The sequence below is a fragment of the Periplaneta americana genome, chromosome 3 (assembly GCF_040183065.1).
Source record: "Periplaneta americana isolate PAMFEO1 chromosome 3, P.americana_PAMFEO1_priV1, whole genome shotgun sequence".
Lineage (NCBI taxonomy): Eukaryota > Metazoa > Arthropoda > Insecta > Blattodea > Blattidae > Periplaneta > Periplaneta americana.
In genome coordinates this window covers 64,925,315-64,944,254 of record NC_091119.1, presented here as the reverse complement: position 1 = coordinate 64,944,254, position 18,940 = coordinate 64,925,315, and the positions used below count along the sequence as shown (strand labels likewise).

General features: G+C 35.0%; 2 protein-coding genes across 4 annotated transcripts in view; one reads left to right on the top strand and one right to left on the bottom strand.

Annotated features, from left to right (window-relative positions):
• LOC138696110 (uncharacterized) overlaps positions 1 to 4,114 on the top strand; it is a 56,627-nt gene extending 52,513 nt beyond the window's left edge. For both annotated transcript variants that reach the window (XM_069820659.1, XM_069820658.1), the window contains exon 8: positions 355 to 4,114. In XM_069820659.1, coding sequence (XP_069676760.1) covers positions 355 to 1,485 — 1,131 coding nt within the window. In that variant the 3' untranslated portion in view covers positions 1,486 to 4,114. The remainder of the gene's footprint in view (positions 1 to 354) is intronic.
• Positions 4,115 to 4,167: 53 nt separating this feature from the next.
• The window catches only part of LOC138696109 (WD and tetratricopeptide repeats protein 1-like), a 58,851-nt gene continuing 44,078 nt past the window's right edge, over positions 4,168 to 18,940 (bottom strand). For both annotated transcript variants that reach the window (XM_069820657.1, XM_069820656.1), the window contains exons 11-15: positions 16,796 to 16,876; positions 14,540 to 14,694; positions 10,238 to 10,424; positions 7,859 to 8,051; positions 4,168 to 5,183 (exon numbers count right to left, since the gene is read on the bottom strand). In XM_069820657.1, coding sequence (XP_069676758.1) covers positions 4,986 to 5,183; positions 7,859 to 8,051; positions 10,238 to 10,424; positions 14,540 to 14,694; positions 16,796 to 16,876 — 814 coding nt within the window. In that variant the 3' untranslated portion in view covers positions 4,168 to 4,985. The remainder of the gene's footprint in view (positions 5,184 to 7,858; positions 8,052 to 10,237; positions 10,425 to 14,539; positions 14,695 to 16,795; positions 16,877 to 18,940) is intronic.

Below are 18,940 nucleotides of genomic sequence, written 5' to 3'. Positions count from 1 at the left end.
ATCAATTTTATTCTTAGGATATTTTCTAATCACGTAATTACACCGAAAGTGGAGATAGTGAATTTGGTTTCTGAATGCTTCATCTAAGTTGTTGGCATATTTTAAAATTTGAACCAACTTGTAAAATGTTGTACCCCTTCTTTCAATATTCGAGTCTCTCGTAACCTTTTCTCATTGAATTTTAAAAGCTTTCTCATGTTCATTTCTTTTGGTTATTATTATTATTATTATTATTATTATTATTATTATTATTATTATTATTATACACCGCTTTTATGTAATACATTCTTTCAAATAGGCCTACTAAGTTTGGAAATTGTAATAAGTTGTATGGTTTGTCATAATTATTTGCAGGAACAGGTAGATCTGTTAAATCGGAGGTCAACTGGGAATCCTCTGATAATTCACGGAGCAGCAGGAACCGGTAAGACATTACTTGTGATAAGGAAGCTACAAAAGCTGTATGAAGAAGGCCAGTTACATAAAGATGTTCGAGCTCTCTACATCTGTTACTGGCCTGGGATTCGATGTGATGTTGTTAAGAAACTAGAAGCTCTCGGATTATCTGAATTTGTTGACACTCAGCGTTTTTTCATCAGCACTGAAGGATTCTTAAAGCACAATAAAGAAGGCTACAAACACATATTCATGGATGAATGTGAAGCTCTCTGTTTGTCGTTTGAAGAAAAAATTATCACTCAGACATTAGAAGAACTATTTAAACGCTATCAAATGGGAAACACCAATGTTCGTGACAATGAGCAAGGCGTATTCTGGTTTCTGGTAGACATTAACCAGGCCTCACTGTTCCTTCCAAAACACTCTCCAAACATTCTGAAAAGTCCCGATATAATACTGACTAAAGTGATCAGATCAACTGGTACTATTTATAAGGTATTCAAACAGTTTTATCAAGAACCAATCCCAAGAATGCCTGCTGCACTGAAATTAGAGGCCTACCAAAAGCTTCAAGACATCTCCATAGGACACAACATTAATGGACCTCCGATTTACTGGGTGGACAGCAACAGTCAACCATCTTGTCTACAAGTTTTGGTGTCAGTCATTGTGGATCTATGTTCCACCAAAGGTATTAAACCAAATGATCTGTGCGTTCTGCCATTTCTGGTACACAGCAGCTACAAAGCAGATGCTATAAATGACGAAATACAGACACACTTTGTAGACAGAGGATTCATGCCACAGGGCTTGGCAAACGTGGAGAGTTTTATCTTGACAAGCAAACCAAACCATTTTCTAATTCCATGGGTACTTCGAGTAAAGGGACTTGAATTCAAAGTTGTTGTAATGGTTATTGATGATGAAGATTTTGACTTTGCAGATGCAGAAGATAGGAGAAGAGTTTATATAATGGCATCTCGATGTACTTGTCTGCTGATATTGATCAGTCCAGAGACTGTCAAGCGAAGTATTGACAAACACAATGTCATTAAAAATTACCCATTCTCACTGAAACTCACATAAAATACACAATGATTCGAGAGACAGAAACTCGCATTATTTTTTTTATACTCACGTCTATCTCCATTCTTCAGAACTTATTCTGTCCTTTTTAACTTCTCTCACTGTTTGAAAGCAACCTTACTTTCAAGATAGTGATGAAGATTACGAAGCAAATTTAACATCTTGATGTTTTACATACTGTAATTTAAGTAATAACTTCCGAATTTTGATAATTTCATAAATTTATTACAATAAGAGTTTATCTTCCTACTACAAGCTATTCAAAGTTAGGACGGCAACCTCATTCTTCAGTTAAATGTTCATTAGTTTAGGTGTTCAATGTTCTTACATAGGAAACATGTTAAAAAATATCACTGATTCACACCCTTTGGTGTGGTACCTGCTACTGTACACGTATGAAATGCACAAATTGAAAATGGATATTAGTTAAGACTAGACCAGTCAAGAAGAACAAATGACTTTGTGGTCAAATAATCGACATCAGAAACCAACCTATCTCCCCAGACTCTTCTAATCTGGCAATGTTAAGGCCGGGTGCACACAGAATGAATGTGATGCAGCAAAATGAGATGTGACGTTTTACTTTACAACACCTCGCGGCAACTTAACATGGTCTGCTCGCGATTTGCTGGCTGTGTGGATTTGGAAAACTGGCCTAGGCTAGAAAATGGCGTCTATATGAGAAATTCTATTGTATTTGGTTATTATTCCCTAAGGACGCCTAATAGGCTATGCCTAAAAATCTATATAATTGAAAACCTCTTAAAATTAAATACTACTAATGTAGTACACAAATGTCATTTTGTATGTTTACGACTACTTCACGACTCACTATAAAGAAAAATAATATATTAAATCAATAATGAGTGATAGTATAGGGCAGGGAAGTAGATCTACTACAAATTATTATTATCAATATTATTATTCACCTGGTGCTTTCATCTCAGTTGCAATTTCTCACATATTTTTAGAAACCACATTATTGTCATGATATTGTTTCAAAGATTTTACAGAACGTATATTTTCTGTACCAAACAACTAATTTATCTGCATTGAGCTCCATTATGGATAATGTGCACTACACAACAATAGTATTGTAGATAGTGAAAGCGTGCAATCATAGCCACTACTAACGCATGTGCAGTACACTGCAGCTATCAGTCTCCTCATGACGAACTTCAAGCAGTCATTCAATGTTGTCTCTCCGTGTCTCCTTGTGTCTGCTCGCGACCGTCGCACTGCATCTAATTCTGTGTGCACCATATCATAATAAATAAATGGGAGACAAGTACCACGAGACAAAATGTCGCCTCACGCTGCATCTTATTCTGTGTGCACACAGCCTAAGAGTTTCATTTCTATTTTGAAAACCAGCAAGACAGAATGCATTACTGTTGATGATACAAAATGATAGGTCAGAATGACGAGTAGTAGAAGTGTCCCATTTTGATATGATGGAACACTGAATGATTCTGTTTGGTGGAGTGATGGAACAGTGAATGATTCTGTTTGGTGGAGTGATGGAACAGTGAATGATTCTGTTTGGAGTGATGGAACACTGAATGATTCTGTTTGGAGTGATGGAACACTGAATGATTCTGTTTGGGGTCCTTCCACTCAGGGAAAAGATCATTTCACGTGTTGTAAATCTATTAAATGGAATCTTTTCCTCAATTTGCTTTCATTAAAAAAAATCTTAGTAAGGACTTTTTACTGTCTTTAATCTAATGCTCTAGCTTGCTTTCAACCTCTTATTGTGTTTTAATGACAAACATGACAACCAACTGACTGTGTATTAATTTCGTTCACTATTCAGATGTGATGAATATGATCTGTAACTCAATAGCAGATAGGAGTTTAATGTGATGTAGCTGAAGTGCCATTTTAGTAGTTGACTGAAAGCACAAAATTGTATCTTAATGTATCTGATTCTGAGACTTGAATTGCAACATGAAGAAATATGTTTCACAATATGAAATAAGCATAGAGTGTTTCATTCGAGAGGATGTCATTTGTACCTGAGTAACAATGAATAATTACGGAAGCTAAGGTTGAAGAAGAAGTTTACGAACTGGAGTTTCAGAAAGTCCAGGTGGTGATATTTTAATTTCTGTGTACCAGTACCATAGTCCGTTTAATATCTTCGGTTCACATAATTCTGTCTTTCTGGTTTTTGATCTACAGCTAGTAAAAGAGTATTCAAATAATGTGAAATTCTTTGTGCGCTCTGAATTGGCCTTTGGCTTTGAGAGCTGTTCTGTCGTTTTAGGTTAGCTACACCTATACAAGTAGCACTTTAGCGAGATTTCTTTATGTCTAGTTGTTTGTGATGGACAAAACAAAATAGGCGACTCTTCTGACTGAAACCACTCTTACGATGAAATATGTGAATACTTCTGAAAGGAAATCTCAACTCAAGGTTGCAAAAACCCAAAATCTTCATTAATATCTGTACACAAAATAAATGTATGTAACTTAATTTCAATGTGTAACTTAGCAAACTGTGTAAGACAGCAAACAGTACTGCTTCTGAATATGTGACAGACATATTCAAAAAGTAAGTACAATGTTATGCATATATAGTTTGAATGTATTTTTGTACATATGTAATAAAAGTGAATTAACTGAAGATATTTTAATTTCAACCAGAAACAACCATCTCATATTCATTCAAGTTCTGTATTCTGTAAACATACTTTTATTTAATATTTGCTAATAGTGGAAACAATACAATATTTACAGCTGTCCATAATGTGCTATGAGTTGTTAATTACGCAGGGGAGATGTTAAAAATCACTTTTTCTAGACAATTTCGAAGCCTGTAACAAGAGAAAGAGCACAAACAAGCTTCATTGTACTATTCCTACAACCTTATCAGTGTAGAATTCACATTTCAGTATAACCGCTTGCTTCTCAAATAAAATCTCTCATCTGGAAAATATAGCTAAATGAGGTATATTACTTTGTAAATATTTTATGCCATTTTGAGTCTGTGTACATGGAAAATAAAAATTTTTCGACCTCTTGACTAAAAAGGTCTAATATACAAAACTAATTTGAAAGAAATACGAAACCATAAAAGAATATTGTTTGCTTACGAGAACAAGCATCACAACAAAATTTTCATACAAAAACAAGTTCAATGTGAAGCTACGGTGTTAAAGTGCAATTTGCAAATCAATGTCGAATATAAAGTTCATTTAGTTTAACTATAATGTGTCCATAAATAAATAAAAACTTAAAACAGTTATTAAAATTATGCAGGAAGATAAGAAACACTGTAAATAACAAAACCAAAATCACAGAAGAAATGAGAGAAAGCAAGAGACAAATTTAAGGAGCCAGCACTGGATAAATACAGGTTTCCATTATTTTTCAATTTTAGCCTTAAGGTACAGCTCTTGTTTTCTCTCTTTCTATGGAGGTTTCAACGGTCAGCAAACAAATACAAAACAATAACTTATAACAAAACATGGGTGTCCTCCACAACTCGATGGCAGCTAACTGGGTCTGCAATTGATGGCAGGGGCTTCCCGAGCCCCTTCATCCCCACCTTCTCCTTCTTCTCCCTGTACAGATGTGATGCGATATCCCATATTCATCAGCATCACTTCAAATGGATCGGCATTCATTCGTTTCTGGTTAGCAGACGCAGCATCGTCCAAATCAATAACTTCCCTGTCATTCTTGGAACCATCCTTAACAGAAAAAAACAAAACATTCAGCACACATTACAGTACTCTGGGAATGTAACAGCGTGAGGGAGTATAGATTTAAAAGTAACATTCTGAGTGTGTAAGGAGGCAAGCGAAAGGTGGAGAGGATGAAAGATAGGGAGGGAAACCACATAAAAAAAGGAAACAAATAGAAAAGAGTGGATTGGTGAATGTGTAGAGAGAAGCAAAGAATGAAGAAAAATTGTACGCACATAGGTGTAATAACTTTCATTTGAGCTGATTTTAACAAAACATGACATAAGTACTGCTCAAGTTTTCTCATCAATTTAAATCTACTATACTAGTAAATCCTCTGATTGAGGTTCTGGCTAATATGTACATCTATTATCAGGCAGTACATCTCACTTTACGATATGTGTCAGAGCTTCACAACTGTTTGTATGCATCTGAAGTCTGACTAGTGTAATATGTAGCTAGTCGGCGATGTATGCAATGGAAGGGGAAAGGAACTGGCCACCCTACCCCATTATCTCTTGGCCTGGTTGCCTCATAAGTGGGGCCTTCTTGGTATCGCTTGTGAGGTTCAGACCTGTCTTCGGACAGTTGACTAAACAACATACTAGTAAGTCGATTTTAAAATGTATATATAGGATAAAAAATAAACAAATCTGCGGCACAACAGCCCATTAAGAGCCAGGGCCGATCAGCAGACTGCTGGGCTCACATCCACATGCTTCCGCAGAGGTTAACGATCATCCAACCAGAACAGAGGTATTGTGTGGTTAGTGTGATGTCCCCCCATCCATTATAGCTGGTGGTTGTAACCAGATTTCACTACTTAAAGTAGCTCCCCAAATGCATTACGATGTTGGGAGGGCACCTATCCCATACGCTGACCGAAATTTCAGGAGAAAATATTTTCCTCCAAGGTGTCTGAAACCAGAGTGCATTCCGTAACACGAGTCCTAGGCAGGATGTCTTAGACCACAACACCACAGCACAGGACTATGTACTGTATAGGATAACTGTGTGAAAATTAATATAATTTAATTTTTATGGACAACAATTAACTACAAGAGGGTGCTGAAAAAGACGTAATTTTCTATTTCTTTCATTCTCATTTTCTATCATGTCTTTCCTAATAGCCTGCTATGTATTTATTTGGCACTGTATATATGTATCTGAATTATTAACAACTTTGAAAAAGCAAAGAAATAAGCAATATTAAATTTCAAATGGGCCGTCTGTGCTTATCTAATTTTATGAAGTACTAATTATAACATGAACGTTTTCGGCACTAGTGTGCCATTTTCAAATGTATAGAAGATGCTGCCTAGTTACATTGTCAAATAGATACACGTAACCATGATCATTATGTGTGTGAAAACACAATAAAAAGACGCATTAAAAGTTATTAAGGTTACTAGCAGCTCCTTAATTGACACGGCAGAGCAATATTACATTGCCAGGAGCCATAATGAAGGAAATCCGCTTTTAAATGAGCAAATAGCCGATACCAATAACCCTTTATTCAACCTATTTAAATTAATTTCACGAAATCAAACAAGATCATTCTCCCCTTCCTCAGGTCCCCCCATCCCCACGCCACTTCCGGTTCCGCTAGACGTTCATTAGGCTAAAATACAATGTGAACACCGACCGACTCTCAGTCTGTGCCAAGCCAACGCCGAACACACAGTACAACCAGTTATTGCACGTAAGTTACTTGCCTACTCATTCTATCGGACCATCAGTACATTAGCATATGTAACAGCATAACTTTTATGTTCGCAGTACACAAGGCTAGGCTGATATTCGGACGGTGACAACCCAGAATTTGTAACATCTTAACATCAGCAATCTGAAGAAAACATATACCAGGTATTATAATCAATCACCGCAACTTACGTGTCACACACCATGTTTCAATATTGCAAAGTGCTTCAATATGTGAAAGTGATCAACAAAAGACAAGTGGACCTTGATCAATAAGAAAGGATTTTATGACTTCCACAGTTTAATTAACATTTTAATATTTTACATCATAGTGCAACTAAACAACGTTTTCAATATGAAACTGAATCACTCCATTTGACAACGTCAAGTTAACCACAACGTTCATCACACAACAATGGACATTATAATAGCAAAACAATATTTTAATTTACTATTTTTAAGTATGTGTTTTAATTAACTATATGTAAGGGTTTTGCATTTCATCTATTTGACAATGTAACTAGGCAGCATCTTCTATACATTTGAAAATGGCACACTAGTGCCAAAAACGTTCATGTTATAATTAGTACTTCATAAAATTAGATAAGCACAGACGGCCCATTTGAAATTTAATATTGTAATATAACTTGCTTATCGGAACAAATCAAAACAAAATGAAAAAGAAATAAGCTCAAAAATTATTCGTAAATAATACAAAATAAAGTTAATAAAGCTACATAATTTTTTAAAAGCGGAAATTACTAATTGCTTCAAAAATAAATATTACTACTCTTAAAATCAAATTATTGACTCAATGAATAACACAAATTCAACAAGTCCAAATGGAATTTAGCAGTAGGTTATACCCAAAGATGATATTGAAAAAGGTTTCTTCAGGTCGCCTGCTATAATTCTACCTCATGCTATTTTCTTATAATTTATGTTCAAACATATGTGTGAAAACTTTAGAGACAAAATACCTCAGGTCTAGGACTCCAAAGTCTGACAACTGGATCAATACCACTTGTGGCCAGCAGACAATACGACGGATGAGGTTGCAAACAGTTCACAATGGAATCATCACCACGGAGAACACGCATAATGTTGGTGGTTTGACGATCCCAAATGAAAAAGGATCCATCATCAGATCCAGCAACAATATACTGGCCTTGACTGTAAATCAAAGTATCATTTCAGCTTTCGAGCATTTATCTGAAATAATTTAGTTGGTATGGAATTATGAACATCCAGAGTTTGTTTTCATAAGACAGTAAAACTTTTATACATTTTGCACTTCAGCATTTTTCACACTTAAATGTTTTTTTAGAACTCTCGGCAAAATTTCTATCCTTCCTATGTTAATTTATTTCGGATATATACTTTAGGTTTATTCATTATTTACACATTCCAAATAAATTTTAATCAAAATTAGGTTTGCCATGAAAATGTAAAAAAGTGGAAATACAGTACTTGTTTATTGTTAAGATGAGATACACTTTAAAATTCGTGGAAATCAAAGCTGTCCATGCTTGTCTCCAACAATTTTGTGTCCTTTAATGACATTGTTTTTATTTATTTTATTGGGTTATTTTACGATGTTGTATCAACACCAGGTTATTTAGCGTCTGAATGATATGAAGGACATAACATCGGTGAAATGAGTCCGGGGCCATCACCAATAGTTACCCAGCATTTGCTCGTATTGGGTTGAGGGAAAACCCCAGAAAAAACCTCAACCAGGTAACTTTCCCCGACCGGGATTTGAACCTGGGCCACCTGGTTTTGCGGCCAGATGCGCTGACCGTTACTCCACAGGTGTGGACTAATGATGTTGTTACTACTTTAGAAACATTACGTATGTAACTCAAGAGATTATGGAACAGTTATCACAATTTGAAAGCATGATTTATTCTTTAGGATCAAGTAGTCCAAAATAACTGACTTTTTGTAAAAATAAACACATGTTAATATACGAAGATCACATGATAAGAACAAGGTCACTTCCGTAAAATTTTCTGGACTGGAGTTTGAAATGTAATATATCAGCCAGCTTTGCCTCTAAACAGCTAACAAGCAAACATTCTGATGGGGGCAGATAAAAAAGTTAAATTTTTTTCTTCCACTATGTTAATAAAGTCAAAACAAGTGCTTACACAAATTTTGGCCACTCGACCGCAATTACGAGGCCATCAAGAAAGTGATTTTCCCTGGGGCCGTTTACAGAAAAAAAAACACATGGAAAGATTTATTGAAACAGATACAGCAATTGTTGCGCTATTTGTCAACATATCCCCCACTGGAATTGAGACATTTGTCATACCATGGGATCAATATATGTGTCGTAGAAGTCAGCCGCCTGGGATCGGAACCAGCATTTGACAGCCGTCTGCACCTCTCTTTAGATGCCAAACGTCTCAATTCCGGTGGGAATATAATGAAAAATAGCTCAGCAATTGCTGTGTCTATTCCAATAAATTTTTCCAATGAAATTGTGTTTTCTTTCTGTTAACGGCTTCTGACGAACTTATTTTTTTACAGTCCTCATAATTGTGGTCAAGTGGCCAAAATTTGTATAAGCACTTCTTTTGACATTATTACCATGGTGAAAGAAAGAAAATTAACTTTTTTTTTATCTGCCTCCATCAGAATGTTTGCTTGTAAGATTTTCCACAAATAATCTTATAATTCTTCAAGAATATGCGTTGTAAAGTTTAGTATTGTATTATAGACTCAAAAATGGCTTAACTATGAAATTCAAAATTTTTCTTGCAAAATGTTTAATAAATCAACTTAGCTTGTGCTTCTCATAAAGTCTTCAAAGACTATTTCAGATGTCATTAAAATAAATGTAATTTCAGCTATACATTTTTCTGACTTACACGTTTTTCGTCAGACCCCAATAAATGAAGTTTTACTGTATTATGTTTGTGTTACAATTAACAAATCAATTATACATTCGTAATGAGTATAGATTAAGTAATTACTAATGACGAAGTTCCAGAACCACACAAAAAAAAAGTTAGACACATCAGAAAAATGGAAGTGAAAAGGTGATACGCAAAAACAGGTTGGCAACACTAAGTAAATTAAATGTGACAACATCTACCTATTTCCCATTGCAAATCATGTCTCACACTTCTCCTCACTAGCTTGACAGCTATTATGCATCTTTTTTCATAATGCAAATCATAAGTAAATGGGCTGAATTTTCCCAGTCTGCCACTTTGAGAATAAGAATAGCATAAGGATGAAAACAAAAATCACGTAATTTCAAAGACAGTATTATTTAAAGAAACTAAAAAGAAGATTACTGCCCTAAATGACTTACATTTTGGAATAAATGTTTAATTTTCCATTACCTCCCAAAGAAATTTGCTTCCTTGATGTCTGTAGTTGTGTTACAGTGGCCACAAAACCGTATCTCATAGTCGTAGGCCAGTTCCCTCCATGCACGTTCCTGTTGCGACATAGTGCAGCGATTTGCAGTATGACTCTTGTACTGATCAGATGGTTCGGCACCTGGCTCCATGTCTTCAGACTCTACATCTGTTCAAATCAGTCATCACAATGTTTTAGACACATCATACTGAAATAACCTAGCATTAATCATGCAAACACAAATTAATCAACTGCAATTTTTTTGTACAAGTCTGGAATGTCTTTCTAGAATTTTTTTCTGTATACCGAGCAACTGTCGAAGATATATCAACATTTACAGAGGTTATTTCCTATGTAATTAAAAAAAATCATATTAACATTGGCTTCGAATGCGAGAGATATGCAGTTATTTCTCATTTTAGACATACAGTACCACATTTTTCCAAACCAACCTTCAATCTTGTATGTGCCATGCAACCTTAGCAAACGAAGTCAGTAGTTACTGTCATATCTCAGGGTAAGGAATTGGTCTCCTGATCGAGACTGCATTCGAGTGAGAGTTCGAATCCTGCTTTAACTGATTACCTGGTTGGGTTTTTCAAGATCTTTTCCTAAACAAGAAGGCAAATGTCAGGAATCCATGGTGAATCCTCTGTTTCATCTCGCCAAAATACTGTCTTCTTGTCACCAAGTCCACTGATGTTAGATAACCTCGTAGTGCATACAGCATCATTAAGGGGATAGGTACAGCTTACAGCAGTAAAATTTTGGAAATATTCAAGATATTTTCCTCCATTACTGTATCTTGTATAATAATTCATCTCATACTGTTCACAGGTGTGATTTAGCTCCACTAGCATATCCCTTAGTATCATTTCCTCTTCTGATAACAACGCCATATCAGCAGCAAATCTTATGCACTGTATTCTTCTTCCTCCTACTATCACCCCTCCTATATTCTGAAAATAGTTCTTCACTGACTCTTGCAAGTAGATGTTGAACAGGATAATTGATTATGGGCATCCCTCTCTCTATTCCACTTCTCTTTGGAATTGCAATTCTTAAGAATACAGAAATTATGAATTATAATACACACTTTTCTTGTGATTAATGTAGCTTTTACTACGAAATTTTGTATGCAACACATAAAGAAGTTAGAAGACTCATCTAATATTACGGACTCAGCTGTACCTCATCTGTAAACATCTAGATTCGTTCACTAAAGCCTTGCATTGCATAATTGTTACATAAGTAACTATCATATACCAATTATACTCGATTTGTTCACTTTATACTACTGACACACACACATATATATATATATATATATATATATATATATATATATATATATGTGAATTCAAGAAATCAAAGTATGAGACTGATGTAAAATCCAAGTACTATATGTTGTTGTTGTTTTCTAATGCCAGGCGTTTGACAATAAAGTCATTTGACCTCTTGCACTCCAATATTTTTCAAAGATATTATCATGACCAGCCACTGAAGCACAGATTTCCTTGGTTTGAGTTGCACAATGGGCAGTTAGGGGACTGATATATTCCAATTCTATGTAGGTGTTTGGCCAAACAATCACGGCCTGTGCCAATCTAAATGCAGCTACAGACGATTTTCGTGGTAAATCAGGAATTAACTGTGGATTTTGATGCAGAGAGTTCCATTTTTTCCCTTGGGACTGAGTTATCAAATTTTATTTGTTGAAGTCTAAGTACGTAGATTTAATAAATCTCTTCACAGAGTAATACGCAGATTTAGTAACAGGTCTGTAAGTAGCAGTGCTGCCCTTCTTTGCTAAAGCATCCGCATTCTCGTTTCCCAGGATTCCACAATGGGATGGTATCCATTGGAATACAATTTTTTTATTGAGTGATATTAATTGAGAGAGCATTTTAGTTATTTCTGCTGTTTGAGATGAAGGTGTGTGTTTAGAGACGATTGATAGAATAGCTACTTTGGAGTCTGACAATATAACTGCATTTTTAAATTTACTGATGTGGCATAGAAGGTTCCTGAGACATTCACTTATTGCAATGATTTCACCGTCAAAACTTGTTGTTCCATATCCAAGAGATCTATAAAGTGAGAAGAGACAGCATGTAACACCTGCACCGGCATCTTGTTCTCTGGAGATCAAGGTTCCGTCGGTGTATAAATGAAGCCAGTTTTGTGGAGGGTACCTAATATTAATTGTCTCTAAAGACAATTGTTTCAGTATTTCAGTGTTTATTTCTGATTTCAGTATTTCTTCTGTTAAATTTAGATTATATTCTACATTTAATAGAGTTAAAGGATTTGCTTTAATTTGTAAGTTTTCTTTTAAATTCGGGATATTTATTTTCTGTTTTAATTCTTGAACAATGGATATGAAACTTTTTTGACTTTTCAATCTACAGAGAGGACTTTATGAATGCCAATTGTTTCCTGGTAATCTGATAAGTTTTTCATATTGAATCAGTGCTTTTTCTTCTATTGTCATTTTGATGCTGTTAATATTAGTGAGGAATCTCATAGAATCTATTGGAGTTGTTTTGATTCCACCAGTAATGAGTCTGAGAGCTTGGTTTTGAACATATTCTATGTCGTTTATGAAAGGTGAAGTAATTAAAATTTCTCCGCAGTATGTCAGCACTGGCTGTATAAACATTTTGTATGTAGTGTTCAAAGTATTCCTAGAGCATCCCCATTTCTTTCCTGCTAGTCTTTTTAGAAGGGAGAATCTTTTACGAGCTTTTTCAGAAATGTATTTCAAATGGTTGCTCCATGTTAACTTACTATCGAAAATAACTCCAAGATATTTGGATTCATAAGTCCTAGGAAGGTGTTGGCCATTGTATTGGATATTACATTCTCTTTCTTTTTTACCGAGTGAAAATATTTGGTAGTTACTTTTGCTTAAATTAAGTGTCATCAAATTTGATGCATTCCATTCATGTAGTTGATTTAGAGCTTTAAGAGCAGAATTTTTAATTTTGTCTCTATGTCTGTAAGATCCGGAAATCCACAAAACTATATCATCTGCAAATAGTGCTGTTTTCATGTTTGATTCCTCTAATAGGGAGGGTAAGTCATTTATATAAATATTGAATAAAGTTGTGCTGAGGACAGCGCCCTGAGGTAGACCTCGATATGTTTGTCTGTAACTAGAAAGTGAGTTATTGAATTTAGTGGCAATGAATCTTTGACTAAGGAATTCTGATATCCATCTGAACATATTGCTGAAGATACCTAATTTCTGGAGTTTTAGTAACAATTTATTTCTCCAAACAGAGCCATATGCTAACTGAAAGTCAATAAATATTGCCAAGGTATCTTCTTTCTTGTTAAAACTGTCTTTTATTTCTTGGCCGAGGCATATGATTTGTTCATTGGTAGAGTGTAGTTGTCGAAAACCGGCTTGTCTTGGTGATACAAGATTATGGGATTCTAAATACCAAGTTAATCTGTTGGAGATCATGGACTCCATGGTTTTTGCTATCACGCTTAATAGTGCTATTGGTCAATAACTATTAACATCATGAGCAGGTTTCCCTTTTTTGTGAATTGGTACAATGATTGCTTTTTTCCAAGCTGCAGGAATTGAGGTGTTCCATGATAAATTGAAAATGGATAAAAGTAAAGACTTGGCTTTTTCCTCCAGATGTTTCAAAAATTCGGAATGAATATTGTCAGGGCCAGGAGATTTCTTGGTTTTTAAATTTTGTATAGCTAGAGTTAATTCTTTGGAAGTAATATTTTGATGAAATATTTCAGGTTTTGTACTAGTAATATTGTTTTTATTATTTTTATGTAATTCTCTTTTGATTTTTTGTCAGTTTTTTTGATATTGGGATGTAATCTGTGAGAGTTTGAGTAGTGTTTATTAAATGTGTTTGCTATATCTTTCAAGTAATATATGAATGGATAGATAAGAGGAAGAAAATTAATGGGATGATTGTATCACAAGAATTAATAAAAAAAGAGAAGCAAAATTAGCATGAGATAAGTGGCTAAGAAATCATAAGCACTGGTCTGCTCTCACTTCCAAGAAAACACTGTTGTGAATTAAACATGATGTAAGCTTATTTTAAAATTTAACCTTACTTTAAATTAATGTAAGCAAAAGCATTATCTTTACAACTTTGAATATAATATCACCTGCAATGTAACTCACTCCCCAAACTTCTTCACAGTCTTCGAGAGAGCTTCCCATCTCTCTCTTCCTCTGCCCCTCTCTCTTTCTACATAACTTTATAGCTTTCATGTAACAAGCATTGATGTATACTTACCAAAATCTGGTTTTGAGGCACTAGCTGTTTCAATGTCTTTGACAAGAGCTTTGCAAGCATGGCTATGGACATGATCAGGGAATTTGTTCTTGAAGGCCTGCATACAATCTGAAGCCTCTTGTACCCATTGCAGCTCATACAAACATCTCGCCAGTCTGGAACACAATTTGGGTTACTTTTCTAATAGTCTGAATTGATCAGCAGGCATTTTGAATGATCAGCTGATAGAACCATTAATTTTACTCGATAACATAACTGGTAACATGTACCTACACTTTCTACAAAATGAATTTCCACAATTACTAGATGATGTTCGTCTTGCAACGAGACTTCATATACACTTCCACTTAATGTAGAGCCTGCTCATTTCACCCTTGCTGTGAGATACTATCTAAACCAGTATTTCCCACACTGTTGGATTAGTTGCGGAAGTCCTTATCCCTGGCCAGCCAGGTCCCCAAATTTGACACCCCTTAATTTTGCTTATGGGGGTGGATGATCTTGTGTACCAGATTAAGGTAAACACACGCGAAAAATAAATTGTGTGCATTATGGATGCCGCCGCAATCATCAGGAACAGTCCTGATAAGTTAAGGAATGTGATGCGAGTGATTCATAATTGAAGGGTACACGGGAGTAACGATCAAGGTCCATTTTAGGAAGTTTCGAAAAAAAAACGAATTTTAAAGTTTAAGCACTTAATACTTTGTTATGTGTGTATTTAATAGAAATTGACATAGTGGAATGTCAAGAACGATGATTTCTTATTACTAGATAGACCACATGATAGTACTTTCTTTCCGCTATAAGATAGCATTATTAACTCAATTTCGATTTTTGATGGACCTTGATCGTCTTTCCTGTGTACCCTTCAATTGTGCGACCAAGTGTGTGGAGGTAGAAGGAGACATGTTTGAAAATCTCTTGTAAAACTAAGAGTTGAAGAGCAGAATGAAGTTTCTAACAAGTAAGCAGTTACAAAACTGGGAACTGTATTCATTTTTCGTGTTTTTTGTAGTGATATTAAATTCTGCCTCTAATTTTAAATTTTCAATAAACTGTAGCGACTTAACTGTAAGTCGGACCCTATTTTTTTATTTACATTTTTTGCTCCACTTTACCTCAAGAAGGCTCTCCCAAAGTGGTGGTAAAACTTCGTGAATCACTCTGTATACAAAAGAATGATTGAAAAACACTAAAGTCTTGCAGATACACACACTTCAAGATTCATAAGACAAATGTGCTGCTATTGTGAAAACTTGATGGGATCTTATTTAAATTAAGCTGTTTCACAAAATATGTTTTAAATGGTAAATAATTTTTTTTTTTTTTACTTAACATAAAAACACCCATTACATGCCGGTCAGTACAGCACTATCTGTTATCACTAGTAGTAGGCGTAATGAATCCCACCTTGAATGTACTCAAGTTCAGAAATGCAATTCAATTGGACATACATGGGTGTTATTCAGGGCACTTTTTATGTCACTAAGCTTTGTTAAAAATACGTTTTACATAAAATAAAAGCACCATTTCATTTTAAAAAATAATGGGCCTTATTTATGTGAAAATTAATTGATACTAATTTAAAATTTTAACCATTAATACTGCCAGGTCCACACCTCAGACCATTTACAGTTCTAAACTTCTCAGAATGTTGGGAAATTCTCTATTGCATTCATAGTTACACCCAATAAACGTTTACAGAGATAAAATGTAATTTAATATACAGTCCCAGTACATGGGTTTTATTCAAAAGTCAGGATACTTTTGAAATCACTTAAGCTTTGTTAAAAAGAAGTTTAGAATATCATTTACAAAAAAATTTTGGATTTATTTACGTAAAATTTGTCAACTGAGCTCAAGTAATATAAAATTCAAATTGGAATCTTTAATAACATACGGAATGAAGACAGTCTATAACACACAATAACCCTCACAAGAATAGCTAGCTTGAATATCTTTTTTCATTTGTTACATTTCGAAATAAAACTTGTCTCAGGCTGCTACTAATCTTTATTTATACTAATATTAGGCTCTCAATAAAGGGCATAATAGCGTATTCCTCTCTCAGCACTTACATCCATAAAACAAATAAATGGCAGTATCATATTCCCACTGTTACGTGTCCACCAATCTGATGACTGACATCAAGGATGTACATGAACTCCAATTGGGTGAACATAGGCATAGTCACAAAAAAAACATAAAGGGGCAATAAATGATATTACACAAAGGGAACTTGTGATGATTTACCTGAAATGTGCTTTCATATGGTCAGGATCCAATTGAAGGGCAGTGTGGCAGTCCCTCATAGCTGCATACACATCTCCATCCCTATTGAAATATAATACACACAACATTTATGCAAAGAATATTAAAAAGCAAATAGAAGTTACACCTATAAATGCATGCTATCATTCCTAAAGTATAGAAGTTACACCTATAAATGCATGCTATCATTCCTAAAATATGCCTCTCTGTAAGCAGACCAATACCCTAAGACTCTCGTGCATACTTCTGTTAACAAAATTTTAATGGACTATTGTTCAATAATTTCATTAATAAAGAAGTATTTAAAGTGTTCATATTTTAAAGCATCTTGCATTCAGGACACATGGATCCAAAAATAATTATTTAAGGAATGTCCTGGTTTAGAAAATGATGTAGTATAAAACTTCACACATTAGATGACTTAGATTGTGCATGAATTTTTAAAGTCTCAAGTGTCTTAGCATTTTGGCTTTTTGTACACCCATCATTATCCCAACTTTGTTATTCCAATTAATATTAGAGAAGAAAAATTTGCTCCGGCACCGGGGATCGAACCCAGGTCCTTGGTTCTACGTACCAAGTGCTCTCACCATTGAGCTACGCCAAAGTTCAATCCACAGTACAGGATCGAACCCCTCTCCTCCAGTGTTTTTCCCTTTGTGGCCTGATGTATTCTGTAGGACCAAAAGATAATACTCTTTACGTAGATTTGTTATTCCAGTTCAGCTCTTTACAAAAATTGCAGAACATTAGCAACAATGTTAGAATCTTCCATCTACCTATAAAAATGTTCATTTTCTACTCTTCAGAGCCTTACACTCCTTAAAAATATGTTGGTCGTCTTCCCATTTGCAAATTCGGCAGTTGAAATTATAATTATACAAGCCAATCTGTCACAAATATTTCTTGGTCGTGTCCAGTTATTAGTTCAACAGTTCTTTTTGAATGATGTCTGTGATATAAACTAGAGATCTTTTAAAACTTTTATATTAATATAATAAAATAATTTTTAGTACAAGAATTAACTATGAAAAAAGAACCATCAGCAGGCATCTTACAACAGTTTTAGAGGAATCTCTCAATATTATGGTGATAAAAAGTAAACATATTATCTACGTAAAGATTATTATTTTTTTATTCCTACAGAATACATCTGTTATGGTAACAATTAATATTAGAGGAGAAAAATTCGCTCCGAGCAACAGTGTATATTACTGTAGAGATTACAGTGCATATTATGTGGAATCCCGGCCACCAAGTCACTCAATTGAATGCGCTCCTTGTATAATGGCAGTTGACTTAATATAAAATGTCAACATACACGCCTAACTAGGAGTCAGGCCAAAAAAAGAAAAAAAGAAAAAAGGAAAAAAAGGGAAAAGAAAAAGAAAAAAGGAGGAAAAAACACTGGAGGAGAGGGGTTCGATTCAGTGCTGTGGATTGGACTTCAGCGTAGCTCAATGGCGAGAGCGCTTGGTACGCAGAACCAAGGACCCGGATTCGAGCCCCGGCATCAGAGCGAATTTTTCTTCTCTAATATTAATTAAACATATACTTTTCTTCAGAACAGTCTTAACAAATATGAACTAAACCCCTTTTTAACGAATCTCTGAGGAATTATCTTTTTTTTTTCCTTAAATAGGGAGTTTCCTTCAAAAGGGGTTTACATAAAATGGAAAGGAAAGGCTAAAATAACTAGTATTAACATGTGTGTTATATACCAAACAATACGAGGCCTGTCTAAAAAGTATCCGACCTTAAATTTTCCCGCGCAAAGTAGTGATTCTAAGGTGGCGCCACTGTGCACGGTGGACGGAGGAACCGTAATGCACATGCTTGAATTTTTTCACCGCGTTCGCTTGTGCCAGTCACTGGCTGGTGGTCGCCAAGTAAGGTGCTGTTCTAAGTGTTTGTCGGATTTAGTTTTCTCGCAAGATGACTTTAACGAATTGAGCAAAGATACTGCATCAAATTTTGTCAAAAGCTTGGTGATTCTCAAAGTCAAACAATTCGTAAGATTCAGCAGGTGTTTGGGGAAGATGCGATGGGTGTAACAGAAATTAAGGAGTGGTTCAACCGATTCAAAGATGGCCGCACATCAGCGGAGAGTGAGCAGTGTTGTGGCAG